General features: G+C 57.3%; 1 protein-coding gene across 1 annotated transcript; it reads left to right on the plus strand.

Moving 5' to 3' along the window:
• The first annotated feature begins 1,797 nt into the window (after positions 1 to 1,797).
• On the plus strand, positions 1,798 to 26,541 carry FHAD1 (forkhead associated phosphopeptide binding domain 1). The gene is given in 30 exon segments (XM_075029230.1): positions 1,798 to 2,207; positions 2,409 to 2,609; positions 4,595 to 4,865; positions 6,034 to 6,116; positions 6,409 to 6,639; positions 8,104 to 8,227; positions 9,057 to 9,187; positions 10,636 to 10,701; positions 11,101 to 11,205; positions 11,589 to 11,696; positions 12,963 to 13,049; positions 13,423 to 13,575; positions 13,968 to 14,163; positions 15,600 to 15,670; positions 15,996 to 16,133; positions 17,032 to 17,139; positions 17,371 to 17,460; positions 17,699 to 17,924; positions 18,445 to 18,526; positions 18,941 to 19,056; positions 19,709 to 19,868; positions 20,207 to 20,315; positions 20,832 to 20,881; positions 20,883 to 20,985; positions 21,441 to 21,576; positions 22,475 to 22,602; positions 22,978 to 23,073; positions 23,887 to 24,107; positions 25,102 to 25,267; positions 26,342 to 26,541. Coding segments are annotated over 30 exon segments (3,939 nt in total). The 5' UTR covers positions 1,798 to 2,108; the 3' UTR covers positions 26,426 to 26,541.
• Positions 26,542 to 26,995: the final 454 nt, after the last annotated feature.

Consider the following 26,995-nt stretch of genomic DNA (forward strand, 5'->3'; position numbering starts at 1 on the left):
GTAGAAGAATATACCCCAGATTGAGGGATTTGGGGCGGGGGTTCCCACGTGGTTCTCGTTGTTGTTGAGGGATTGGAAAGGTGGTGCAGCTCCTCAGAAGTTGTCTTCTGGACATGTGTCCCACTAAGAGCCTGCCTGCAGCGGGAGGCAAGACATGAAGTCCTCTTTCCCTGGTGAAGAAACGCAACCCTAACCGTTGTTTTAGAAAATCTGGGTTAATAAAGTGAAGCTTCTTGTCTGAGCAGTTGGGAGTTGAAGTTTCATTGAGCTGCTTTGCCAGAAAGTCGCATTTAATGGCAAAAGCAGCGTCTTTCCCAATATCTCACGTAGGAAAAGAGCTGCAAAAATGGCGTTAAGTGCAGTGGCTGCAGTGAAACGGGCCGTGACTAATGTGGCAATTATGCCAAAAATGCCTGAATGGCTAACGAGCATCTCCAGCTACTTGCGTACTCATCCTTTGAGAGTATTTGGAAAGCAGAGGGAGACGTGGGATGCTGAGATGTGCGAGTACTCCCAAAGCTGTGACCATCGCTGTCCTAGGGTGGCTTGTCCCCGTGGCACTGTAACATACGGCAAGGGAATAGTTATTCGTGAAGGTGAGCGTGACGGAGAAGAAAGGGGAGAGAGCACAGCAGTCTCCTCCATGTACATCCTGCAGCAAACGCACCTAACCCTGACTTCAGGCTGTTGTGCCTGGGAATAGCAGGAAACCTTTGTCTGCACGATATTTGGAGATGAGCAATTTATTTTCTGGGGGAAGTGCTGTGGTTTCGCGTACGTACATCCGGACAGATTTGCTGTTGACTTGCAGCCCGACGGGGCAATAGCCGCTCTCACAACACGATGCCTGCTCCTGCTGTCTGTGTGCTTGCAAGTTTGGCCGAAGGGTGAATTTGTGCTCCGCTTCCTGCGCGTTTTGGCCAGATGATGTGGGAATTTCTCACCCACGGGAGCGGGACAGGGCCAAAAGGTGATCTCGGGGTTTGCTGTTAACAAAAATGCAAGGTTTAGGCTCATTTCCAGCAGGCCTGGGCTGCTTATCAAACGGATGATAGTCACGTTGCAGATGACCCAACACTGAGGTTGAGGGAAACACTGTCGTTTGGGGCAATATAGGGCTGGCATGCTTCCCTCCTTCCCAAAACCCATGGCGGGGGGGGGGGGGGGCATGTGCGCTTGAGAAGCGCCCAGCTCACTCACCTACCCACGTCCAACCTGTGAATTGTGCCGCAATCACGCTTGAAAGACACGCTAACGAAATTCGGAAAGCAGTGTGGGAAAGGCATGGGAATTAGCAGAGTGCCATGGTGGCAGCCCGCGCTAATTAGGGGCTGTCATTTGGGGTGCCATTTGCCAGCGGTGAAGGGGAGACAGGTTTGGACGGCACTGGGTTGGGAGGTTGGGGTTGGGTGCTTGGATGGGGGGAAAAGAGGCTCAAGCGTTGCTGGCAGAGGTGAGGCCAAACCGGAGGCTGCCGGGGGGGTTGTTGGTGGCAGGTGTGTTATTTTCCCTTTTTCTGCTGAAAAAGGGTGTGTGACAGCCCACGTCGACGGAGAAGTGTGCCAATGGGTGACGGTGTCCCCATCACCAGGTGGCAATGTTTATCCACTTGCCTGAGGTTGCAAGACCTGTTTGTGCACACGTGCAGGGTATTAAATAAAATATAAGTAATGAAGGTGAAAAAGTGTTCACTGGCAGCTTGCATGGTCCCCTGTGAGTTTTTTTGGTACGTGGGGAAATGTCCCCGCCTGTCACCAGCTGGCAAGGAGAGCTGTGGCTGGGTGCGGAGCTGTGTTGTGCTGCTGGGCCAGTTGCTTGGAAAAAGGAGAAGAAAAAAAAACAAAACCAAACAAAACAAATAGAAAAACTCACCCAGGAGGGCGGGCAGGCTCCAGCACGGCTGGGGTTTCCAAGGCTACTGCCAGGCTGCGGCCGCACCGCCGGCCGGGGCAGAGCCGCCTTTGGGTTGATTTTGTACAATTTCTAACACACAAGTTGGTCGAGACCTTCTTGGCTCAGTTGTGTGTGTTGGATGGGGGATTGCTAAATGAGTAGTTGTGTTTTGTTTGGATTTTTTTTAACACAAGCCTTGCAGGTGAAGGGGGCGGATGATGCGAGCCTTTTTGAAGAGTTCGGAGGGGTGTTTTCAGCTGAAACAGCACACCACGACGATAGGCAGGCACAAAGCGTCCGACATCGTCCTGCAGGTAGGGGCGAGGAAGCCGATCGTCATAAAAACGGATGGTGGTTTGGATGGAGTAGGATGCACAGGGATCCTCCATGCAAAGCGTAGAGCTTGCTTGTGTTGAGATGTACAGCAAGGAGAGGGGGGCTTGGCAAATCAGTAACAAAACCTGAGCTGCTTTCCGGCAGGTTTCCCTGCTTGCCTGTTGATTGCCCGCTGCCAGTCCGCAGGTGTAGCAGATCATCACGCAGCCCTTGAATTTGCTGCCTCGGACACCAGCTTCATCCTACAGGACTTCAACTCCCCCCACGGCACCTTTGTCAATGGCTGCCAGGTCCAAAACGCGGCCGTCAGAGTGAGTCCGGGGGATATCCTGCGCTTTGGGGGAGCATCCTTCGAGCTGGTGGTGGATGGGGCTGCCCAGGTAAGGTTGGGGTGCTGATGCCCAGATAAGATTGGGGTGCTGGTGCCCAGGGAAGGCCCCGGGAGCAGGAGCAGGCTCCCAGGCTCATCTGGGTGATCCTCGGGCAAGGTTCGGCAGTGGCGGGGCGGGGGGGGATGAAAATCTTGAGTTCCCTCTGCTGAAGAAACTTGGGCAGTCGGTAAGGAAAAGCGCAGGATATGAGCGAAGGTAGGTCTGGAAAATGTCCTTTTTCTCTTTTTGCTTTTTACATTTCCTCAAAAGCTACTTACTTACAGAGAAGTTGGGGTTTGGATCAAACCTAGAGCAAGCTCAAAGGTGCAGCCCCGACCGGTGCTTTGCTTGGCAGCGGTGTGTGTAGCTGGAGATACCAAGGGGTTCTGCACGGCCAGGGCATCGCAGCTGCCTTTGGAGTGCAAGAGAAAGCCAAAGCAGCTGGAAACTGGGGAAGAAGGTGGTTGAACATAGTGGTAGTCTCCTGTCTCCAGGAGAAGAACTGTTTAGGGATGTCTGTGGAGGTTGTTGAGCCTTTGGGTTATAAAACAGTTAAGGATAGATAAGTTCCAGTATTATTTTTATTATTTTGGCTCTTGGGGAATCCAAGAAAATAAATACCGAGACACAAGACCCAAAGAACTCTGTGTGTGTCATGTGCCTGGTAGCAGGAGTCACAGAGCCTGGTCTAGCAGTGCCCGTGTATGAATAAAACTGAATTGCAGTCAGCCAGTTTGTGCACCCAGACACTGGGTTTGGAGGTATTTGGCAGGAACCCCGGTGCAGCAAGCTGACCTGCTGGACCCAAAGGCGTCCCGAAAGTGTTGCCCAAGAGAAATTTAAAAAATGCTCAGCTGCATGATGAAGCCAGAGCAGCTGGGGTGCCAGTGCTGGTTAGGTAAAGCTAGTTCCTGCTGGAGCAGTGAGCTTTTTAATTTCCAAAAGCATACGTGTTGGATGCGTCCAGAAAAGCAGTTTTTCACCGTGACGCAGAGGAAGCCCTGCGGGCGCTTCTTCATTGCTCTAGGCTCTGTGATCCTCCTTTGGTGGAATAGCTTTGAAGCGTGACCCTGCTGACTGCAGAGAGTAAATCACCTCTGCGTTGTGCCCTGTGAAGTGTTTATGGTGTCTAATATAGGGAGGTCTCTCTCATTTTCAGTAGTATTAAAGGAACATGTTGTAAAGAGGAGCAACACCCAGCTAGGAGTCACATCCCTGCAGCGCCTCGGGGCACGGGCCAAGTGCCCCGAAAGGGACGGCGTAATGCTATGGTGGAATCCAGCCGCGAGCAAGCGCCCAGGGTAGCATCATTAGCAAAAGCGACAAGGCTTAGGTGTGCTCCGGGAGAAGACAAGGTGCTGGGGTAGTGGGGAGCGTGCGCTGGGGTCTTCGGCTCTGTTGCAGAAAGATGCCGGGATAACAGCCGGCTGTTGGAGGTCTGCAGCCTGGCTGGGTCCGAAGCCACGTTGGCAGATGTTTAGTTCAGCCCTTGTAATTGAGGGCTACACGTAAGGTGACGTACGAGACCTTAATGGTGGCTTGTCTCTACCGTACCGGAAAGCTGTGCTCGTAAGGAGAATAGCAGATAGTGTCCCAATTACATGTCTGGCAGGCCCCACGTAAGGTCCGATAAATGTGATGGCAAGCCAGGAGTGCAATGAGAGGCTTTGGTTCAGCGTGGTGACAGGGTGGGACTGCTTTTGTGTGAGCCAGGAGAGGCGTGAATTCTGCACAACGTGCAGAATTAGGGTGGTCAAATCTAGAGAGAGAGGGAAGAGCTCGCAAAGCAGCAAGCCCCCAAAATTTCTTTCCATTCCAGCAAAATATTTGGGCTTCCCGACTGAAATCTGATAACTTGGGCAACGGAAATGGGAAAGGACTGAAACTCTGCATCCGCTCAGATCCGCGCCTGGGTTTTGCACGACATAACGCACGCGCATTGGGGGCTAAAAACCTTCCTACGCTCTTGCCGACGTGGTCTTTTCCCCCCGCAGATGTCCTATCCCCCCGTGAAGCGTCGCACAGCGTGGACCGGGCCGCCGCAGCTGGTTGCGGAGCCCAAACCCTCAGCTCCTCCATCTCCTCCCCACCTCCCCTCGCTGCAGCGGCAGCAGCCCCCCAGCTCTCCCGGCAGCTGGGCTCCCGGAGCAGCCGGCCGCGTGCCCCATCCGCCCCTGCCGAAGCGCCCCGTGAGTGCCAGGGCTAGGAGCGCGGCCACCGCCGTCTCGCCGGACGCTTTCAGCGGGACCTCCGCGGGGAGGCCAGGTACTCCTCGATGCCGACCCGACCTGGTGGTTCGTAGCTTGGTGTCCTCTCCGAGCAACTTAGTGTTGAGCAGAGTTGATCCGAGGAGAGGCAGTTCGATACGAGCTAAGGGACGAGCGTTGCCAGCGACCGGCTGTGAGTCCTGGTCTGGTGGAGCTAACGGGAGACTGTGTGTTGTCCTCGGTGGCATTTGGGTCAGTAAAGAAATGGGCTGTGACGTACAAAGGGGAATGCACTTGCCCTTGTAGCTGAGAGGGGTGTTTCCTCTTCGTTTTTCCTGGTGTGTGATGGGGAAGGGCGATGAGTAACTTTATCTGCACCGGTGACTCAGGCACCTATTCCCATCTGCTGTTTGAAGGGATGTTTTTTCCTCCTTTGAAGCACGGTTACCAGCTGCCTTGAGTGCCGGAACTTTAAACTAGGTTTGTAGCTGATATGCTTCTGAAAATACAGTGTGCGATAGTGGTGGAGCAGAGGCAGGGGTCTGGGAGAAAAGCACAGCAGGAGAACAAGACCCTTGCCATGAGTATAGCTTGTTATGGCCTGATACGCGATCGGGTTGTTTTCCCGGTCTGGGGTTGGGTTGTTTGAGGAGTTGTAAGTCAATAGTGAAGTGCCGAAGTTCAGCTGGTGCTCCAGAGCAGAGGCAGTACCGTGCAGTCCCAGCGGCATCGCATAAAGACATGTGGACAGGCACAATTTGAAATTGCAGGGAAGGTAAAGGGAGGGAAGCACACGCTCCAAGCTAGCACGTGCTCATCTGATTTTGGGGAAATAGATCCAAAAGGATCTGCACGCGCTAATGGCAGCGAGCACTGCTATTGGCATGTGGGAAGCCAGAGAAGCATAGCTTCTTTCTGTGGGGCTGGGCAATGCTGAAAAATCAGAGGACCCTCTCTCTGCTGTGCCTCTGCTGCCTTCGAGGCTCTCTCGGTTCCCAGAGGTGTATTAGCCCCGTCTGTTGTGCAGACTGTTTGCACCAGTAAGTGTCTTTTTAGTGCCAAATCGTGGGTTTCTTTTCCGGTTGCGAACTGAGCTTGTGGCCTGTAAAGTAGCCGCTGCCTTAGTGTAGTTTGGAGACAAGCGAGAGGGATGCCGCAGGAAGGGTTACCGCTGCCTGCAAGCGGTTCTCGTGCTGACATTTGCTGCTGTCGTGTTTTTCTTCCAGTCTCGACCGGCATCTCGGGCGACGGTGCGAGGGCAGCCCCTTCCCCTGGGACTCACGACGTGGATTTCCTCCCGCAGGAGAAGGTGATGCTGGGGGAAGGCGTGAGGAACGCCATCCCCGTCCTGCTCCTGGGCAGAGCGGGCAAATCCTGCCAGACTGTTGGGTGCGCGACCGCGCGTCCCAGCAGGCTGGGGGGGCTGTCACCAAAGGGGTCTGCTCCCGGGGACGGGGACGGCTGGGGGCACGGTGGGACGTGGGAAGTCGGGGTGAGTGGGTCCGTGTGGTCGATGGCCGCGGGTTGGTACCCCCTGGAGCGGGCAGCCCGGCATCTCCGTAGCCGGAGAGTGACTGACGGCACCCGTGATCTGCCCGCAGGGTGAAAAGCTTCTACGTCTGGAGAAGGAAATCGGTCGCCTCTCTGGTTTGGAAACAGAATCAAAGCAGAAAGACGCAGCCATCAGAGACCTGCAGGATGAGATTGCAGCGATGGCAAAGACGCTGGCTCGGGCGGCGGCGAGGAACGAGGTAGAGCTGACCCAGAAGCTGCTCACCTTTGACCGAGAGCTTGGAGCCAAAACGGAGGAGATCAAGGCCTTGAGGGAACAGGTACCGACTGCTTCACCAGCCACCCAGCAGGGAAAATATCTCCCTGATACAGGTGTATTTTTAGTGTAACACCCAGGTTTTAGGAGTAGCAGGCCACGCGTCTGAAACCAAGGCAAACAAGGGACAGGGTGGTGTTTTCTCCCAGTTGTTTTGGTTTGCACATTTTCCTTACTTTCCAGGCAAGTTTCCCTTGAAGAAGCTGGTAAATAAATTTCCCCTGTATGTGGTAGGTTCTGTAATGCCGCAGAGGGAAGGAAAACAGAAGCTTAAGCAGCCTTCGGTCGGGGAAAGGCACACACGACCACCTCGGGCCGGACAGCCGGACCCCTTGCTCCCCCCTCGCCCCAGGGGTGGACTGCGTGGTCATGTTTGCAGGAGGAATACCCGTCCCAAAGGCAGCGCAGCCCCTTGGCATCCTGGTGAAAATAGGTGGCTGGGTAGAGAAGAGAGGGCTTGTAGTTGTCTTCCCCAGGGATATGTTATTAGCACGCCCCCCCCCCCCGCTTTACGAGCCCTCAGAAAATGTCTTGGAGAGACGGTGACACGGAGTCATCCTGAGTATCTCCAGCATGGGAAAAGGGTCAATCCAAGTTGTTGGTGCAAGGTGCGACACGTAGGTCAGCAGCCGGGCATCTTTGCCGGCCCCTCTGGCCGCATCCTGCCCTCCCATATCGGACTGGTTCTGAGGGAGGTGGTGAAATGCTTTGTGCTCGTCCCGCCCATCTGTCATGGAGAGGCGCTTTTGATAAGCAGGTTCGCGGCGGAGAAAAGGCAGTTTCGTTTTGGGTGCTGTCAGCATCACTGCTGTTCCTGTGCCGAGATGAGACGATGTGCGGCGCCTGTCTTCCTGGCAGCTTTCCTTTGACAAAAGCCTCCTCCACCGGCGAATTCGCTCTTTTACACCCTCCGGTTAATTGCTTCGTGAAACTGGTCACTTGAGCCGTGGGAAGCACGTTTGTGCTTTCTGCGTGGCGATGTGAGCAGAAGTGGATAGCGCAGGCTATTCCCCACTCCTGATTTCCTGCAGGGACCGTAAAAAGTGTCTCTGCAGCAGAAACGCGAACACTAGTTATTAGCGGCTCTGGATCTGCGTTTGTGAGCAATAAATATGCGTGCCCTGAGCAGGCGATAAATCGGCAGGCGTTTCTGCCTGCTGCCACGTTAGCAGTGTCACCCAGCCCCAGCCGTGGATTCCCAGCATGGCACGCAGCGGGAGGCAGTGCTTCTCTGTGCATTTTATATTATATAGGAGTCATATATTATCTAGGATTTCAGCGTGAACGGCCAAAACGAATGTAAGGTGATCCTGTCAGAAGCAATGACTGCTGAGAGTTAGTCAAAAGTGCCAAAGAGGAACCCCATCAGACCATGACCTTGCAGCGCTAGATTTCCCTCTCCGAAGGGGGCTGTAATAGAGTTAGTAAGCGATCCGGCCAGGAACATGGGTGAATCTGTGTTTTGCAGATCAGCCACCTGCAGAAAGGCTCGAGCCAGGTTTTCAGCCATTCCCTCTCCGAAAGAGACCTGGAGATTGGAAGGCTGCGGAAAGAAAGTGAGAAGTTGAAGAGGGACCACGCTTTGGCTGCAGGTATCGTATCCCCGGAGCTCTGTGTAGGGGCACGAAGCGGTTTGGGACCGGCTCTTGATCACGAGCGAGCGTTGGCAAAACCGGCCACGCAACAAACGATTTGTAGCGGCTGGTAGAAATCGTCTGACCTCTGTTTCTGTGTCCTGAAGCTCTGCGGGACTTGCCGGCAGCGTCTGACGTGACGAGTGCCCCTGGAGTGAGGGACAATGTGGGGACCGAAGGCGGGGAGTGATGGGATGGAGAACTTTGGTAGCGGGGAAAAAAGCCTCAAGCACCGATTGCAGGGTGGGATCCGAGCGGCTCGGAAGTGGTGCTGTTTAACGGGCTGCCGTGCGCCCCGTGGGGGGAAAACTGCCCCCCCCCCAAGCCACGGCAGGGCTGTGCCTGGCTGCAAAGGGCCACCTCAGACCACAAGCCTTTTCCAATGGCTTTTATCCCTGCCTTCATCGGGCCCGAGGAGCACAGCATGTGCACAAAATACTGGCCTTTGTAATGCATTCAGATTAGCAGAAGTGTTCATTGCCCCGGATAAGGGAGCAGTATCGGTGCTTCGCAGGGAAAAGAGCCCATAGAGCCATGGGTCCGACCTAGCGAGGCAGCAAAACCGCATCCGTAGGAGCTGCTCATCCTCCGGGGAGCATGTGCTGCCAGGTCCCGAGGAACTTTGTTAGCGGTGCTGTCGCGGAGCAACAGCCAGCACGGCGTGCCAAAAGCTGAATCCGCGTTCCAAGGCCGACGGTTGCCAAAGAGGGAGGATGGCAGCTCAGCGGCTAGAGGGCTTTTGCAGGGACGTGCTTGGGTAGTCTCTCACCAGAGCTGTTTTTCCTAGGTCTGGTGACCAGCCTGCAAAGGGAGGTGACTGGCAAGGAGCAGAAAATCCAGCAGCTCAAGGAAGACGTTGACAAAATGAAGAAGGAAAACAGAGAAAAGGACAATCAGCTAGCAGTCGTTTCTGCCAAGGTTAACATCCCTAAGAAGGGGCTCAGTAATTTATGGTCTCGCATATGGCGGGTTAGCGTGGGAAACTAGGATGAGAAGGGTCGTGCTCCTCGCTGTTCAGGAGCGTAGCAGCTGTATTTGTGTGGCTGTTTATCGGGGCGGTTGTAACGCGACGGTCCCGGCTGCACGCAAAGAGAAGTTGCGGAGCCGTACCGCTGGGAGGGGGCTGCGGTGGTGCTGCGGTGCCGGGCGATGCCCACGGAGCCGTGTCACCTTCCCCGGCTGAGTCCCGCTCCTCGTTCTGCATTCAGGTACTGTGCGCCCTGGATTTCTGCCAGCACAGTAGCTGTTTGTACGCACAAAGCGCTCGTGCCAAGATGCTCCCGAGGAGCCGTGGAGACCCCGGCTTCATGTGGCTCCCTGCAGCCCAGCCTGGTTTTTCCCTTAACGAAAGCAGCCTGTGCAGCAGGTTGCTTCTCTGTATTTGCAGCTCCCTCCTCAACTGGCAGAGCTGCATCGTCTGCATAATAAGGATAGAACAGTGGGCACTGCACGTTGGCCGGCTGAATAAGCCCTCTTCCAGGAGATTTCAGTGATTGACTGTGATTTTAAAGTAGCAGCAAAGATGTGTGGGGCCCCTGGGGTGCAGGCTGGGGTCACCGCGCCTGCCGGCCTGTACCTGGCTGAGCATCCTCCTTGAGCAGCTCTCCGGAGGTGAACGACGTGCCTTGCTTTGCCGAGTATCAGCCCTTTAACCGAGAATCAGCCCTTTAAACGGTGGAAAGGGGATATGTATGAGTGCTCAAGCCCTGCTTTCTGTGGGAGGGGGACCGGGCATCCCGGGGAAACATCCTGCTGGGTGCCTGGTGACACTCGGTGGTCCACAGTGCTCGTGTCGAGGCAGAGAGCTCGCCCCAGAGCATCCCTCTGCGGCTTGCCCCGTTCCATGGATGCGGGAAGACCCGGAGGGAGGCGGGAGCTGGCGCACACAGGCTCGCGGGACAGGCACCCGGCCGCTCGGGGCAGGCAGAACAGGGTCGGTGTCCGAAACACCGATACCCTGGAACGCGGACCTGCAAAGCACGGTCCCATACGGTGATGGAATGGCTGTTACTGTCATGGTCAGCTTAGTGTGGATGCTTTGAAGAAGCCTTTGTTTCCCTGCAGCCTTTCACCCTGTCCCTGTTATACTGTTTCTAAGGGCAGAGGAATTTCCCTCTGTCGGGTACTCCCTGCGGATGTTTGTCCTTCGCTCAGCCAGGCGATGCTTTAATATGAGCAGTTCCAGTTGCGGATGCTCTCGTGCTCTCAGTGCCTTGATGGCCCCGTCATGGGCACTCCGCTGCCCATTAGGTATCCGAGCACTTTAGCTGGGCTGCAGCACTGGAGTATGTGTTGACATTTGCTGCAAAGACAACGCTATCTGCCTGCCCTCATGGTTATTTTTCCTCGGTTGCCGTTCATTTTAGTGCTCTAGAATTAAAGAGGAACTGAAGCATGAACTCGGAGAGCGAGAAGTAACTGCGTGCCGAAACGTGAGTCTCAAGTCGTTTGGGGTGATGGAGCACACGGGAGAGCAGCGACTGCAGGAATGCATCTTCGAGAGAATAAATAACGGGGCATTTTAGGGGAGTTGTTTTGAATCCGGCTCCTGTAATGGAAGGCACCTAATGTGCATAATGACCCAGAGAAGTGTAAACTCCTATGAAAATTGTAACACTGCGTTCCAATGCGGGAGAATGCTGTCAGAAATAAGATTGAAATTCCACTAGAAAGCCAGTCTAACCACAGTAAATATAGGCTAGAAGGAAATTCCCGGGTAAACGAAATAGGATAGATGGGGAAAATGTATTGCTTATTGGTTAAAGTCCTCCAGGGACTGGGTGATGCCCAGCGCCTCTGGTGAGACCTCTGCCGTCCTGGGACTCTTGCAGCGCATCAGGCAGCTGGAGCGTGACCTGGAGGGGCTGCAGGGGGAAGTCCAGAAGTACTGCGCCAAGCACGAGAGCATCCAAAAACAGCTGGCCGAGAAAGCCAAGGTAACCGTCCAGCTGTGGGGTATGCGGCGGAGGGCAGGCAGGTACCTCGGCTGCCTAGCAGGGGTGTACGGGCAGGGGGTCAAAACCTGCGGAACTCTGCCACGGACCCCGAGGGAAGCAGGTAACTGGTGCAGCGGAGACCGCCCTGTGCGAGCGGTGTGTTAGAAAGTCAAGGGCGGATGATGTCTTGGGGACCAAATCCAGGCAAAAAGCAGCGTTAAGGGTCCGATGCTGCCAAGCCAACCCCTGCAAAAGGACGGACTGCTGCCTGTATTTCGAAGCTATATATAGAGATGTCTGATGTGTGGATAGTTGGGGTAGAAGTGCTTACGGCACAATTTTTCGGGTATCGCTTTGATATGCAAATGCTCTCGTGGTTGCAGGCTGAGGAGGAGCTGAAGGAAGGCTGTGCCAGGCAAACTCTGCAGCTGCAGGAGATGGGGCGCAGGGAACGCCTGCTGAGAGCCGACGTGAGCCGGGCCAAGGAGCAGGTAGGGAGGAGGCAGGGATGAGCGCGTCCCGCCGTCTGGGCCGTAGGCGGCACAAGTACGGGTTTTCCCGTGGGGAAGGACGTCGTGCTGGAGCGCAGGAAAGGGAACGCAGGAGCCTGAGCGCCAAAGCCTGGCACGGGGCTTAACTTGTCGTCGGGTGCAGCGTAATAGGCTTATCCACAGGATTTGTGTAGGCGTCGTAGAAGGTGCAGCGAGTTTAATAGGATACAGAAACACGCTATGCTCTCTGTAATCATAGTCACACTGCCCGGGACCCATGCAAAACCTCCTCCGTGGCTAGGTAATGCTGCTCCGGGCAGAGATGGCCCTTTGCAGAACAGCATCGTGCAAGATCACCAGGATAAAGCCATGCTTCGCCCAAGAAGGTCGTGCCCCCCCATTAAGCTGCAAGGCAGCGTTTTGCTAGCATGAATTTGTTAGGAAGCCCAGTCATCGAGAGGCAGGAAAAGCTACGAGTTGTTTGATCACAGGTTTGGAAAATAACCCTGGGTTTTGTGCGGAGCGGAGCCAAAGGGCGACCTGAAGCTTTTAAAGGCAGCTGGAGACGTTTGGGTCTGCCACGTAGGTTAGCACAGGCACAGCCATTTGCGGAAGCCCCACGAGGAGCCAGCAGCAGCTGCGATACAGAAGTGTAAAGCACTAACCTTGGTGGGAAGGGTTGTCGTCATCTGCAGAGAGGCTGGGGACGGCATCCCCGGCTGTCCCCAGCCTGCCCCAGCTCTTTTGCTGGAGGAAATAGGAGTCAGCCATGGGAAATCCCTGCTGGTGCGTGGGATAGAGCAACCGCCTGGCTGAGGCGGTCCGCGCTTCGCGATTTATACCGGCCCTCCGTCGGCATAATCCTGCCGCAGCAGTAGGAGGGCAGCAGGAGGTGTTCAGGAGTCACGTTGTCCTCGGCGGCGGGGAGCCGACAGCCTCCCCTGCGCACGGTGCCGAGGATTACGCCTTGCGGGCAAAGCAACGAATGCGAGTAGCTGCAGCGCCTTGCTGCCGTCGGGGCGTGAGCCAGCAGGGTCAAAGGAGGGGTGTCAGGGAACCCTTGCCGAGTTGCACGGTGAAGAAGGCGCGTGAGCTAAAGCGATGCCCTGCGGGGAGGGCAGGAGCGTGCACGGGGCCTCGGTGTCGGAGAGGGCAGGCACCGGCACATCCCGTGCATTGATGTCTGCGGGGTTGGGTAGGGCAGAGCAGCAGAGCCGATAGCAATTATCAGTGATTTTTGTTTTCCTGCGTCCATCTCTGCTGTAGCTGGAGTCCTTCAAAACCCGAGTGATGCGAGCCTGCTCTCCAGCAGCAGCAGCGGGCGTTGCAGGGAGAGCTGTAACGGAGCAGCAGGTGAGTTTGGATACCAGCGCGCGGAGATGCTCGGTGCCTCCGAAGCCTGGCGTGGCTCAGGTTGGCCGCAGCAGAACGGCCACGGCGCCTGCTCCGTGCGCGGTAGTGCTGGTAGCATCCAAGCTTCTCCAGATCATGAGTTGTGCCGTAGCTATCCCAGGTTAATGGCACCGCTCTGTGACGTGAAGGAGACACAATCCTTTTTGTCCCCCAAAGCTTGGAGGGAGTCAATGGGCTGCCCAGGAGTCTGACATGGCTACCGGTTTGCAGCAAGTCTCAGTTGTTGCTCGCTGAGACAATCTACAGTCCCTCAGCTGGAAAACGATGTTAATACAGTGCCTTATTCTCATCTTCCTTCGCATGCTTTTGCCAGGTGATAGAGAAGGTCAGGCAGATCTCCGATGAGAACCAACAAAGTCAAGAGAGAGAGAAGTGTCTGCAGGAGGAATTGAGCTCCAGGCTTTCGAAGGAAAAGGAGGTTTCTGCCAACCTCGAGGTGTTCAGGAAATCCCTGCAGGAGCTCCAGGTCAGTCCTTTAAATAGCAACGACTAAGTGGCAGCCAGTCGATAAGAGTGGCAGAGGGCATTTTTTTGGCCTGAGGATAGGTCCAAGAAAAGATGCGCTTGGGTCTGGGCGCTAGCCAGCGCGCAGCTCTCCAGATCAGTGAGAGGTGAGCGTGGCCCCAAAAAGAAAAGTGTTGGCTGGAAAGAAATAGGAGGTATCGCAGAAGTGTGCCCTCCCCGGGGCCTGTCCGGAGCCATCCCCACCAAAGATATCGACCCACAAAGTGAAGTGTCATACCAAAATGTTCATGCAGTTGTACCCAGGACTTTTTCAGAGATGATGTGTTACTGGCCAAGTCGCAGAAGCCCGTTGACTGGGGAGGCTAGCTTGTTCACCAGTTGTATTTTTTCCAGGCTTGCCTGCGGAGCTCCTGCAGCAGCGACAGCCTGCGAGGGGAGCTGGGGAGGCTGGAGGCGACGCGCCTGGACCCCTCCGTCTCGGCCATAGCGGCAGCAGTGGTGGAAATGGTGCACGTCCCCTTGTCCTGGCTGGAGGGTGCGGAGCGGCTGCTGGCCAGCGTGGGGATGGACCCGCGCGCCTCCGGCAAAGGTCTGTGTGCCGCTGGGTGTCCCTGGGAACAAACCTGCTCCAGGTGGGATGTCCTAGCTAGCCAGCCGTCGAGGAGAAAGTCCAGCGTGAGCCGCCGCTTGGGGATGCCAGGCGCCCACGCTGGTGTAAATCTTGGGCAGTTTGGGCAACTGAGAAACTGGCTCAGGCAGCGTGCGTGCTCTTATTCCCTACCTCTGCGGCCCCAGTCATGCCGTGTAGCCAGTGCCACCCGTAGGACTCGGGGGGGCAGGGAGTCCGGGGTTATCTGTGGGATGCGACGTCTCCACGTGGTGGACCTGATGTGCTGACGTCGTGGTTATTCAGTCAAAGTGGGTTTTGCTTTGGTGGCCTATGGGAAATGCTTCTCGGCGGCGGTGCTGGCTGAGATCCGAACGCCTTGTCTCGAGGTGACGAGTTACTTTGCCTTCCCTTTCTGGTGCCACCTCTGATGTGGAGTGGAGGGGCAATTGCCGAAAATAAGCTTAGGTGAACAGTGCGTGGGAAAGGCAGCAGCTATAGAAGCGCGGGTCTGTGTCAAAGCATCGCGTGTTGCGGAGCGTCACTGCCAAGGAGTAACGGCTCTGGCGGCGGCGTGGGAAGGGGAGCGTCGCTGTCACGGCAGGGCTGCGTGGGGGTGCAGGACGTGCCGCGGGGTGGAGCGGTGTCGGTGAGGGCACAGGAGGAGCTGCGAGGCCGTCATGGCTAGCAAAGCAGTTGTTGTGGCACCAGGAGTGTCGGGCAGCAACGAGCCATCCTCAGCTCTTGCAGAAATGTTGGGCTTAGAGAAGACGGGGTGACGCAGCAAAAATGGGGGACCGTGCGTGACAAGGAAAACCAGTCTCCCGGTGGGAATGGGGACCTGGGCTGTGTGTGCAGTCAAGCTCCCTTCCAGTGATGTCTTGGAAATAGCCACGATCTCCATGGGGCAGGAACGTGCCGTGCTTCCACTAAGTGCAGAGGGGAAGCCCTCGGCTGGCCCCTAGGAGCCTTTCCCGAGGGGATCGCTGATCCTGAATCCCATAGCAAGAGGCTAGTGAGGGTCTCCAGGTTCGTGAGGGTCTCTGGGCACAAGGCACAACTGTTGCCCACGGGTCTCTCCTTCCCCGACAGCCGACACCAGCGCATCCACCGCCCCAGCCAGGGAGGGAAACCCACGGCGAGTGGGTTTTCTGGGTACCCCAATGAGCACGGGGGGGCAACCGTGTGGATTAGCAGCGGTCCCTTCTCCTGCCTGCTGTCTATGGATGAAGGGGGGGACACCTTCCCTCCACCCCCAGTCCCAAGGGGGGTGAAGGCCAGGGCTGTGGGTCAGCAGTGCCCAAAGTGAGTTTTTGCAAGGAGGCAAGCAGCGTCCGCAGGGCCCCGTGGACACTCCAGGTGGTATCCATGGGCTGTGCGAGCACCCCCGTACAGCGAGACTGGGTTGGCTTTTGCAGGGCTGTTGGCCGCTCTCGAGAGCTTGTTGGAAAACCGTCAGGAAACTGCACGGAGGAATCAGTTGCTACAGGTACAGAAATGCCTACGTGCAGAAAGCGAGTTGCTTGGGGATCTTTCTATCGGTAAACATGACGGTAGTCCCAAGCGAGCCAGTGTGGGACCCGAATTGGGAATGTACAGCTGCAGAGGTCCCTGGGTCTGCGGTAAATGCAGGGGAACGGAGAAGTCAGAGCCCGCTGTCGGTGTGTGTCGGTTGCCGTACCCCTAATGTGGCAAGGGTGGAGGGTATATCTCTTTTTGAATTGTCTGTGAGTGAATGTACGCGGGATGTTTGTTTCTTGCCCTGCTGCCAACACGCTTCCTTTAACACCTCGGTATCTGCCGTTTCCCCATAGGCCCAATTAGAGAGGGTCCAGGAGTCGCAGGCAGCGTTGCTGCGGGAGCACGCGAAGGAGCTGGAAGCGAAACACGAGCAAGACCTACAGATAAAAATCGAGCAAATGATATTGGAAAAGGACGAGGAGAACAAAGAGGTATGGTGGCGTGGTTGGTTCTTAGGAAAATAACTGCTATGCAGGAAAAATAAGTGTCTATAATAGTGTTGCCTAGCAAGAGAAAGAAGTCTCTAGCCCTGAACTGCCTAGGTGCAGTCCCCAGAGCCTGGCTATCGGCTATGCTCCTATATAGATGTGGGTGATTTTTACATCCCCAAAGTATCCACGGTGGAACTGGAAAGTGTCTCTGGGCAATGGCAGCACACGCTGCTGCCGGTCAATCCCTGGGAGAAAGCAGAAAGCAAGGAGCGTTATCCAGATATGTCAGCTTAGTAAGACATTGCATGGGCTGTAGTAAATGGAATGCAAGGGCAGGTGGGCTTCCTTGCAAGCCTTTTGCTCTCACCCTTCCCCATGCTGAACTCCTTGGAGGTCTCTTTTGGCTGGAAAAACGTATCCCCTGTGGAGCAGGGGGGGCTGCCTGGCGGGTTCTCACCGGGTCGCCCTCAGTCCCAGGGAAGCCCGAGTCATCAAGTCGACGGCGCTGGTGCAGGACGTAGCGTTAGTCAAGGCGCGAATGGGTGTTTTGCCGTGTCTGTATGTTGTGACAGGGACAGCACAGCGCGGTGGTCTTGTAAGACAGTTTGTAGTGCACTTCTGTGCCTGTTGCTTTGGGAACGGTTGTTGCCCAGCATTGCATTTTCGAAGGAGGCAGGTGAGGAGCAGCTAAGCGGCTCCTCCTCGGTCTCTCAGCTGTACCGAGGTGCTCACATCCCCCCCGCATTGAGTCGCCTCATGTTCTTCCAAGCTTTTCTCCCGTAATGTGCCCCTGCTCCAGAGCGGTGACCCTCCTGGTTGCTTTCCTTGTTAGAGCTGAGGTCTTTTGCCAAACGGGATGATTTTTTCTGTACCAAAACCGTGGGCTGTCAATTCTCAGGCTCTGGAGAGCGCTGTCGCCAAGGAGGAGGAGAAGTGCAAGCAAGCTGTGGCAGAAGAGCAGAAGAAGGTCCGAGACCTGGAGAGCCAGCTGAGAAGCATGACCGAGGTCAGTGGCACGCACGGGAGGCACAGCGGAACCGCTCATGCTTGGAATAAATCACCCCGAAAGCGCTCTGTAGCGTGGTGCTGCGTTTGGTCAGGGGTCATCAGTGGACTGGGGCGAGGGGGGTATGGTGTGTGTTTCCCCCTAAATACACATAGATGTGTATCTGCAGGGAGAAAGGTGGATTCCCGCAAGCTTGTTGACTTCTCAAATAATGCAAATTTCCTGATGTAGGCAATAGCGAGGAAGTCAAAGGAGCAGGAGGTTGCAGACTGCGAGCTGAGAGAAGCTGTGCAAAAGCTGGAGGAAGCAGCGACGCGCGAGGTAGTTCCAACGACCCTCGTGTGCGGGCAGAGGACGCGGCGTAGATGCGGTTTCGGTGAAGGTGGCTTTCCCAGTCCTTGCTGATGAGGGGACGGGGCACTGAGGCCTCCCCCCTCCCTGAAACCTATCCTTTCCCTCTGTCCTTCCGAGTGCTAGCCGGGAGAGATGATGCCGATCGTGAGCCCAAAGGAAAACACGCGCAACGCTTCCAACAGAGACCGTACGTCTTGTTTCCTAGGTGGCATTACAGCAACGGGCGCTCACGGGAGAGGAACGGCTCAAGGCCATTCAGGAGGAGAATGAGCTTGAGAGGCAGAAACTGCAGGAAGCGATAGTGGAATATAAAGAGCAAAGCAAGCAGCATTCTCTGACAATTGTGGCTTTAGAGGACAGGTTGCTGGAGGCCAAGCAGCAGCAGAAGACGCTGGAGGAGGAAAACGCAGCGCTCGTGGAAAAAATGGAAGGTAGCCGAGGGTTGCATGGGTCGAGTCTGTACCGGGAACCTTCCTGGTTAATGTGAAATGGATCTAGAGATGGAGTGGTGCATTGGCCACGATGGAAAGCATTGTGTGAGATGTTGGTCTGAGGTTTGCGTGCATGCAGGACAAGCTCCGTGAGTGCCCGAAGAAGCCATTTCCCAGGGAATTGCAGTATATTGCCGTGTGACTTTGGGGACTGTTGGTCATGCACCACGGTCATAGACAGGCCTTTCCCACTGGAGAAGGGCTCTGTGCCCTCTAAAGCGATGGGACTGGAGCACTTCGGGCTGTGCCCAGGCACGTAAGTGATCCTGAGGGAGGAAGGATGTAAGGAACTGTCTAAGCGCTGTTGGAAATGGGCCCTAAGAGAGACATGGGTTTCCCAAGAAACGGTCCTCGGTCTGCAAAGCTGTCATGAAGGAAAGGATATATGTAGTGGAAGCAAGCAGGCTGAACGGGTACGCACTACAAAGAAATAATTGGCCTTTGTCGTTGTGTCCTGTAGGATTTCGGGGTGATGGCCGCAAGCCAGCAGCGGGAGCTTGGCTGGAGGTTTGTCCTGCTGCAGGGTCGCACAGTTGTCTGAGGTAAGCAGCGCTTGCTGAGGGTGGCCTTGTTCAGAGGGGCTTGGAGAAGAGCACTTATTGCTGGGAGAGCTTAAGGAAGACCAAGGGGCCGACTGCAACCGGTCCCCAGACCTTTTTTATCAGTGACAGTGAAGAGGGTCCTTTTGCTAGGCTGAGATGCCCGTAAGGGCTTATAGTGTCAAAGCAATGCCAAACGGCGTGTGAGCGATGTGCTGTCCCGTCCAGACGGCTCCAGGTAAGAGCGACCGGGCTGGCAAGTCCCAGTGTCACAGGCATGAACCTAGGGGACTGAAAGGTGGTTAAAAAAAGTAACGTGCATGTATTAATCGTGAGATGCAGGTCAGGAAGTTGCGCGCAGGCTCCGTGAAATGAGCCTTTCAAATGAGCAGCGAGATTGGCAATTATCGTTCTCAGGGAACTGAGGGAGGAGCTGGCAGCGGCGCAGAGCACGCTTCTGTCCAAGGAGGCCGTCATTGCCAGACTAACCAAAGAGCTAGCGGAAACCAGAGCCAGGATGTCGGACATGAGAGGTGGGTGACGCGTGCTGCGTGGTTTCCATCTTACCATCCCTCTTCCAAGCATTAGCAAGGGTAGGTACTAGTGGGCCCTCGCAGGTAATGGGAAATAGATGTCACTGTCCTAAAGCGATGCTGTCGCCCTGCTCGGGGCAAAGCAGGCGGTCCGTTCCCTTTGGGTGGGTGAATTCCTCCCTGTCCTTGGCTAAGCGATAGCAGTGATGGTGAGCAAGGGTTACCAAGTGGAGAACGGGTGGACAAAGCCGAGGCAGTCTTTCTCCAAATCCCGCTGGTGAGCTCCTTTGAGCCTAAGGGATCATAAGCCAGTAGGCAAGGAGAGCACTGCCTGGGACTGCTCAGTGGGCATGGTTGTGCTTTGGGGGAGGCTTTATGGGAATACCCAGCGGAGTGGGCAGAAGGCGAGCCAGACCTCGCACTGTGATTTAGTAGTGCAAGGTCTGCTGGCCCAGCGCAGGATCCGAGGGCTGCTGTCGAGGGCAGGACAAGGGTCTGCGGGGACAAGGTCCGTTGTTGCTGACAGCCCCCGTGAGGGCGCGCTGGTAGAAGGGGGGACGCATCCGTGAGCATCGTTTCACCAAGAACTGCGCGTTCCCCCGGGTCTGGGTGCTGAGACGGCCAGAAACCCACGAAGCTGTTGTGTGCCTAGGAGAGCTGAGCGAGGAGCAGAAGGTGGAACTGGAGCGGAACCTGAGCCGGCTGGAATGCCAAGAGCGGGAAGCGAACCTGCTGAGAGAGAAGCTCTCCCGGATGTCAAGCCTGGTGGAGAAGAAGGATCGAGCCCTGAAAGCAGCAGCTGAAGAGTTAAGGTATGTGCCGCCCTGACCCGACGCTTTGCAAAAGCTGCTCTGTGGATTCCCAGCAGCTGGTGGCAGGTAGGTGTCTCCCCGGGAGCAAAAGGCATATGTGAGAGCATCAGAATTGAGCTCGGCCACGTTGTCTCTGTGGAAACGCCACGTGAACTGAAACGGGGGTTTAGTGGAGCTCATGCCAGCAGATGTGTAGCTAAGTCACTTGTCATGAAGGGAATGTTCCCACCCACGCCGCAGTAGTCACCGGTGGGTGCCCAGGGTGCTGCTCTCCGCAAGCTGTTTGGGCAGCCTTCGCCCGTCACAGTGTCCCACAACGGTCTGGCCTCTTGGCGCAGGCAAGCCCGAGCCCAGTGCCAGGAGCTGAAGGATGCCCGCAGAGAAACGGCGGAAAAGTCGGAGGATGCTCCTGGGACGCCAGTGCAAGCGGGCGAAGCCTTCCAGAGGGTAAGTCCGCACAGAGGCCGCCGAGCTCCAGGCCTGCCAAGATTATCAATCACACACATGGTGCTTCTCGGCTTCGTGGCATGACCTGGCCGTGGCCAGCCAAGCCTCGAGCCTGCTTTGGAGCTGACTAAAGGCAGGAGCACCGGATCGCCGGCTGCCTTTTTCCTAGCTGAGGGCTGCTGCCTGTGCTGCCAGCGAGCTGGGGTAGCCGTGCTGGCAGAGCTCCCGCGGAGGCATCGCTGCTGGCTAACGAGCTGACGTTTGTACCGCACTTCGGAATCGGAAAGTGTTGTGTGTGCTAATGGCTGCGGTAATTGCCAATTAGAGGGTAGAGCAGCGGAAAGTTCTGCAAGCGTTCCTTCCTCTTCCCAACCTTGCTGGCTGTACCGGTGACACAAAAGCAGTTACAGGGTCGAACGTGCAGAAGCAGGGGGAGCTTGTTGCACAGGACGGGGAGAAAAGTGCTTTTTTTTTTCCTCCCATGCCGAATCCCCCGCCTGACTTCCCTGGCGCTAGAAATGGGAAGAACTCAAAGCTGGTTGCAGCAGCAGATGGAGGGACTGTAGAAATCGTACGTCCTGTACCGCAGCGGTGGCAGACAGCGTGCCGGCGCGCGAGGCTGGATGTGTGGGGGGTGAGCGGTGACTCACAGCCAGCTGACGAGCGGGAGGTATCGCCCGTCCTGTAGCGACGGAGGGGGAGCGCAGGGCGCTGGAGGTGCTTGTATAAACGTGAGGTCATGTATAAACGCGGGCCATAAAGCATAGCGGTCTTTGTGCGCGGAAGATGGCGAGTGCTCCGCGGCAGCACCGAGCGCGAGAGGGGGACGTGGCCGTTCAGAGCCGCGCACCGTCCCTCTCCTGGCTCTCTGGAGCGTTTGCGGGGCTTACGGCCTCACGGGGCTGTTGCTGGCGCGGCGGAGCACGAAACGGGTCTCTGACGCTGCTCTTCTACCCCACGAATCCACGGGGAGGGTATAGGGCGGGATGCTCCATGGGCTTTGCTCTCGGCGCGCGCCAAGTGACCGGGGTCTGGCAGCGAGGCTGTGTTTAAGGCAGGTTTAAGCTGAGCTCGTGTTGAGCCAGGTGCAGTCTGGGCGAGAACCAGACCGGCTGCTTCTTCCAGGAGCCGGCGTGGGACTTGGCCGACCTCGGCGCGAAATGCCGAGGCCTCAGGCACGAGGAAACGATCCGGCGCCAAAAAGAAGGCTTGGCCGAGCTCCGGGAGAGAATAAAGATGCTGGAGAAGGGGCAGTCCTCAGGTAAGCGTGGCCGTCCCTATAAAGGGAAGACACGTCCGTTTGGCTCTGGCAGACCCCGGGGTCTGCGCCGGTGGAGCATCTAACGCCAGGGAAGGCGCGATGGGCTGTGCCAGGGGCTCAGGCTCTTTGCTCGCCACGGGCTCGGGCTTTTCCCTCGCCAAGTCGGCTCTCCCGTGCGCGCTCATTAATGCGCGCAGGTGATAGGCAAACCTCTCTGAAGAACGTGCGGTGCGGCTATAGGCTTTAGAAAGGCGCTTGGCGTCATTTGCAGGCATCGCGCGTATACGCGTGAGGAGGTAGCACTTGCAGGAGTCGGCAAGGAGAGGCGGCTGGCGAAGGGTTTTGCAGCGGTAGCTGCCGTGCCGTCGGAGCCAGGAGCGAGCAGGCGCCCGGCTCCGCGCACGATCGCTCCCCGCGCTCGGGTGCTGCTCTCCTCAAGGCGAGAGAGAGCAGCGGTTGCCTCCAGGAACCGAGCCTTGGCTGTTGCGGTCTTGCCGAGCCTTGCAAGTACTGTACGTTGTGAGAGTCTTCCACTTGCCCTAACTCATTCTTTTGGTCCCTGTCCATCGGGTATAGCCCTGTAGCGAGAGCAGTAGGGAAAAGCAGCGCCGTTTCCTTGAGAAGCTACAAGTAGGGTAGCAGTTTGTGGCGCGATGTCTGAACGGCCACCTGAACGACAGGTTTGCATCCTACTTAGGTAGGGGAAGCGATGCCCAAACGCTGGGATAACGATGTCTGCAGGGAAGGCTGGTGCAGGCTTTGCTCCATAGCCTGTGCTTCTCTCCGTGCGTGGTCTCCCTAAGGGGAAACGTGGCACACCTCCAAGTGGCGGAGGTACGAAGGCACAGCACGTCGCACGGAGAGCGGCGCAACTCGGTGGGGGTGTGTGTGCCTCTAGCTGCCACGAAGAAGGGTTCGGAGACGCTGGCGGTCCTGCTGAAAGATTTACCTGAGGAAATAGTCCAGAAAACAGTTCTTGAGAAGGAACCTGCACCCGCGACGGGAACGAAATGGAAGGCCGGCAAGGTAAGAAGGCAGCTTGTGGTTGGTGGCGATCGTGGCTCTGTTGCAAAAGAATTCCCTGCAGCAGGGAGTACTAGGCTCGTGGGTGTGCCGAATAAGAAGGCAGAGGGGGAGATGTAAAATCTGACGGTCTGTAAGATGCAGCCTAACGGAAGGCAGTGCTCATGGAGAGGGCGGCAGCTCCTGTCAGGAGCAGCATATTGTCCGGCACCATTGGCGTAGCGCTGCTCAGGGACGCCGCAGGCTGAGCGGGGCGGCAGGCTTTGGAGCATGGCATTGCCGGAGTGGTTTTCCCGTGTGGCAGAAGGGAGGCTCGAAGCAGCTCGACCCAAAGCCAGGCAGTGTGTGGGCTCCGTTGGTCTTTCCCTGTCTGTGCAGGTTCCCGGCCGGGTTCCTAACGGGGGCTCGCATGGGGCCACTGATGGGGTGGCGAGCTCAGAGATGGCCGACACAACGGACCTCGGCGAGAAGATGGTACGTCAGCGGTAGACATGTTACAACGGTACCTGGCCCTCATAGAGGGTAGATTGTTTTCAAGCGCATTTCAGAAGGAAGCGATGGGTGTCTGGGCTCCGCAGGAACATGGGTATTGCAGGATGCGGGGCGTGCCGGGCATTTGCCGGGAGGTCTCGGGACCCCAGAATGTGCGACAGGGTGCCTCCTTCTCCCCTTCCCACGTAAGGTCTTTGGGGGCATTCCCTCGGGCAGTCAGGGGCTGATCCTCGTGGAGAGGTCGGGTTGGTGAGGACAGAGACCTTCGCCCGCTCCCACGCCTGCTAAATGATGTGAGAGAGGCTGCGGGGAGCGATGGAGGTGGCTGCCAGAGGAGGTGTCCGTTGGTAGCGCAGCGGGTAGGTTGAGAAAGCGGGTCCCCTCCCTCTGACAAGGGCAGAAAACTGTCCGGCAGGGAAAATGGGTCATCTTGAAAAAGTCAAAAATCCGACCCCAAAGAGTCGTGCGGCTGGCAACGGAATGCCAGGTGTGACAGGGTCCGGTCTGGAGCTCGGGTGTGCGCCGGTGCGGTGCGGCACCTCTCCGAGTGCCTCCGAGCACACAGACCAAAGGCACGGATGAGCCAGAGCCGGCCGTATTGTCAGGAGCGCTCAGAAAAGCTCGCCCAGGGAAAGCACGCGTGGAAATTAAACAAAGGGGAAGGCAGCAGTTTTCTTGTGATGTTTTCGTCTCCTTAGCAGAGCAGAATGGAAGCAGATGGCTGAGCGGTGGGATGTTATGTGGCGGAGGAGTTGGCAGGCCTAGTAAATAATGCATTCCCTGTTCTTGCCACAGTACCTTGACGTAATTGGTGCTCTGGGAAGCCTGATGAAGGTGAAGGAGCTGTCAGGAATGCAGTCTCTGAAGCACCTGCCTCAGGAGGAGAGGGAAAAAGCGGGACTGCAGAGGCGGAAGGACCTGGAGCTGCTGTACAATCAGATCAGGAACCTCAAGAGTCGCCTGGAGAGAAAAGAAGAGATGCTGAAAGATTACGAGGCCAGCATGGAGCAGCTCAGGTACCGAAGGGCAAGGTGGCCATTCCCGGCCACGGGTCCGAGCAAGACCAACTCCTGGGATGCAAAGTGATGGGGAGAACTCAGGGAAAGGAGGGGTGCAGCCCTGTCCCAGGCCATACGCCTGCCTGTGCGCGGTCACGGTGTGGCCACCGTATAAAAAGGAAGTGTTGGAAACGGCCTCTTGGGTCTCTGCAACGGTGCGTTGCACGGTCCTCCGCGGTTGAGCGGCATCGGAGTCGGGAAAACCTTGGCAGCCTCCCTAGTCTGGGGTGGCCGGGCCCTGGGACGGCAGTGGCATCGGCTGGGCTGGAGGGACTGTGGGAGCCGATGGGAAAGGCCATCCAGATGGAAGGTGCCGCTCCCGCTCCACGAGCTGCCGCACAAACTTAGGTGTTAGGGAGCCGGGAGGCAGCCGTGGGCACGCTCGTGCGAGCCCCGCTGCTGCTCGCCGCACAAATGCAGAAGTCGCTTGGCCCGCAGCGCCGGAAAAAGCGGTGTAGAAAGATATTTCTGGGCTGGTGCAAACGCACCGATGTTTTCAAAATAGGCAAGAGGTCTGATAGCCATCTGCGAGGCAGAAGTGCCGACGCGGCCACCCAGAGTCCCTCGGTGAGCTCGTACGCCAAACAGAAGGGATCGCAGCCATCGGGTGGGGAGGGAGGGGGGGAAGCCTTGAAGAGGTGGCATCTCGGTCTTTGGCAAAGGTGGGAGGAGAAGGTTTTTTCCAGGGTGTAAGGAATCGGAGCAGGGAAAATGCTTGCTAAAACACGTGCAGGTCTTCACGAGGTGTCAGCTGCTCTGATGCCCTTCAGTGTCACCCCGTGGTGTGGGGGGTCCTAGGAGGGACGCAAGCACGTTATGGTTTTGCTCGAAAGGCGTCTCTCCCAGGCAGAGCCCAGCTGGGGGCCGGGGGGGTCAACGTGGGTGACAGACACCCCACCACCACCATCACACACCGCTCCCCCAGCCCCCTCTTCCCCCCCATTTTGCACAGGCTGAGCCAGGCATCCCTGCGAAGGTGCCAGGAGGAGATGTCCAAACTAGAAGACGAAGCCGCCAGGGATGCAGAAGAGAAGGCTCTGCTGAAAGAGGCTCTGGAGAGGACGCAGCTCCAGCTGAACCAGGAGAAGAGGCAGCTGCGAGCGGCCAAACTGCGCAAGGTGAGCGCGCGGGAGCGGGCGAGCGAGGCCCACGAGGACAGCTGGAGCCCCAGGAGCCGAAGGTCCTCGTTCCCCGAGCGTTCGAAGGCTGGTCGCGGTGGTCGGCAGGCACCTCGGAGGTCAGCCAGGCGCTTCGAGCTGCGTCTGCCCCGACGATGTCGGAAGGCAGCGGGGATGCGCGGCGCAGCCTGGATGCTCAGCTGTGGGTACGATGCCCGAGGCAAGTCCTGCAAGCAGAAGGAGGGTGACTCCTGGTGTTATCCGGAGGCTTGCAGAGGACAAGGCGAAGGAGCCTCCAGGCTGTGCCGTTCTCCAGACGGCAGCGTTGGGAAGGCACGACGCCCTCCGGCCGCTTGGTCGCACGCGGTGGAGGCGAGGAGGAGCGAGCGAGCTGTTGGCCGCCACAGGAAACGTCTCCCTTTGCACGGGCAGACGCACCTGATTTTGCTCTCTCGGAGATGACCACTCAGGAGGCGTTTGGTAAACGAAGAGCGAGACCCCCGGCGCATCGGTGGGCTGAAAGTCGCAAGAGCGTCGTCGGCTCTGGGGACGCTTCTCCCCCACGGGGTGCCTCTGCGGCGCGCTTGCTGCAGCCAGAAAGGCGAAGCAGCCCAGCGCGGAGCCTCGGCAGAAGCCGCGAGCGCCGTCTGATGCGCTTACCTAGCTTTGGCAATCGGTTGGGAACGCGTGGCGGGCCTGGCGCGGTTTTCTGGCCATCAGGTACCGTGGGTGGCTGCGCCCTTCTGCAGCAGTAGCGGGGCAGACGCCGGGCAAAGAGCTGGGAGCTCCGCGCGATACCCGGCTCCTGTGCTTTATGCCGCAGCCAGCTCCCTCTGTCAGGGACGTGGGAGGTCGCCGTCTGTTTCGGTGTCCCAGGGCCCGGCTGCTCGGCCGGGCAGCATCCCCATCACCCAAGTTGGAGGGTGATACGTGGCTAGGCAGCTGTATCGGTGGAGTCGGGCCACATCCCGGGGTGAGGGAGAAGGGAAGGTCACGCACGTCCCGCAGGCGGTGCGAAGGCCGTGCCGAGCTCGCAGGGACGAACGTGGTGTTCGCTGTCTCTCTGTTCTGCAGCCTGGAGCCGAGAAGCCTCACTGCTCGGGAAAGCTGAAGGCCAAAGAGAGCACGGCAGAAGCTGTCACGACGGGAAGCGTGTAGGAGAGGCACCGCGTGGGCCTTTGGTAGGCGAAGGTCCACGGTAGGAACGGCTGGTCGCCCCGTGGACTCCGTAACGTCGGACGTGGTACAGGCACCGGGTGCGTTCCGAGGAGCTCCTGTCGGTACCCCGCAGCTCCCAGGCACGCCGGCCTGACTGTGCGATTTGTAGGACCTTATTTTTCTGCAGCGCGTGTCCTGTACCGCATGGTGAGGTGTATGGCAATAGAAGAGGTTGCGTAGCTACAGCCCAGCGTACGCGTGTGTGTATATAGATATACGCCTATGTGCGTGAATACGGCCCGGCGTATACAGTATGTGGGTGAAGTCGATTGCGTGGGCTCTGTCCTGTCCCTGCCGCGGTGGCTTCGAGCGTGTGAAGCCTGCGTGGCTGGAATTGTCCCTTGCGAGTCCCGTGGCGTCACGGGGGAGTTGGAGCCGAAGGCATGACACCGACTGGAAACGTAGCGCCCTAGGAACGCTGGAGCGCGGTGCCCACCGGAGCCGCGGTGAGCTGCCACGCGGTAACGGGAAGGGAAGAAGAGGAGCCGCGTTGGCTGCGCTGGCACGTTA

The sequence above is a fragment of the Buteo buteo genome, chromosome 5 (genome assembly GCF_964188355.1).
Source record: "Buteo buteo chromosome 5, bButBut1.hap1.1, whole genome shotgun sequence".
NCBI classification, from domain to species: domain Eukaryota; kingdom Metazoa; phylum Chordata; class Aves; order Accipitriformes; family Accipitridae; genus Buteo; species Buteo buteo.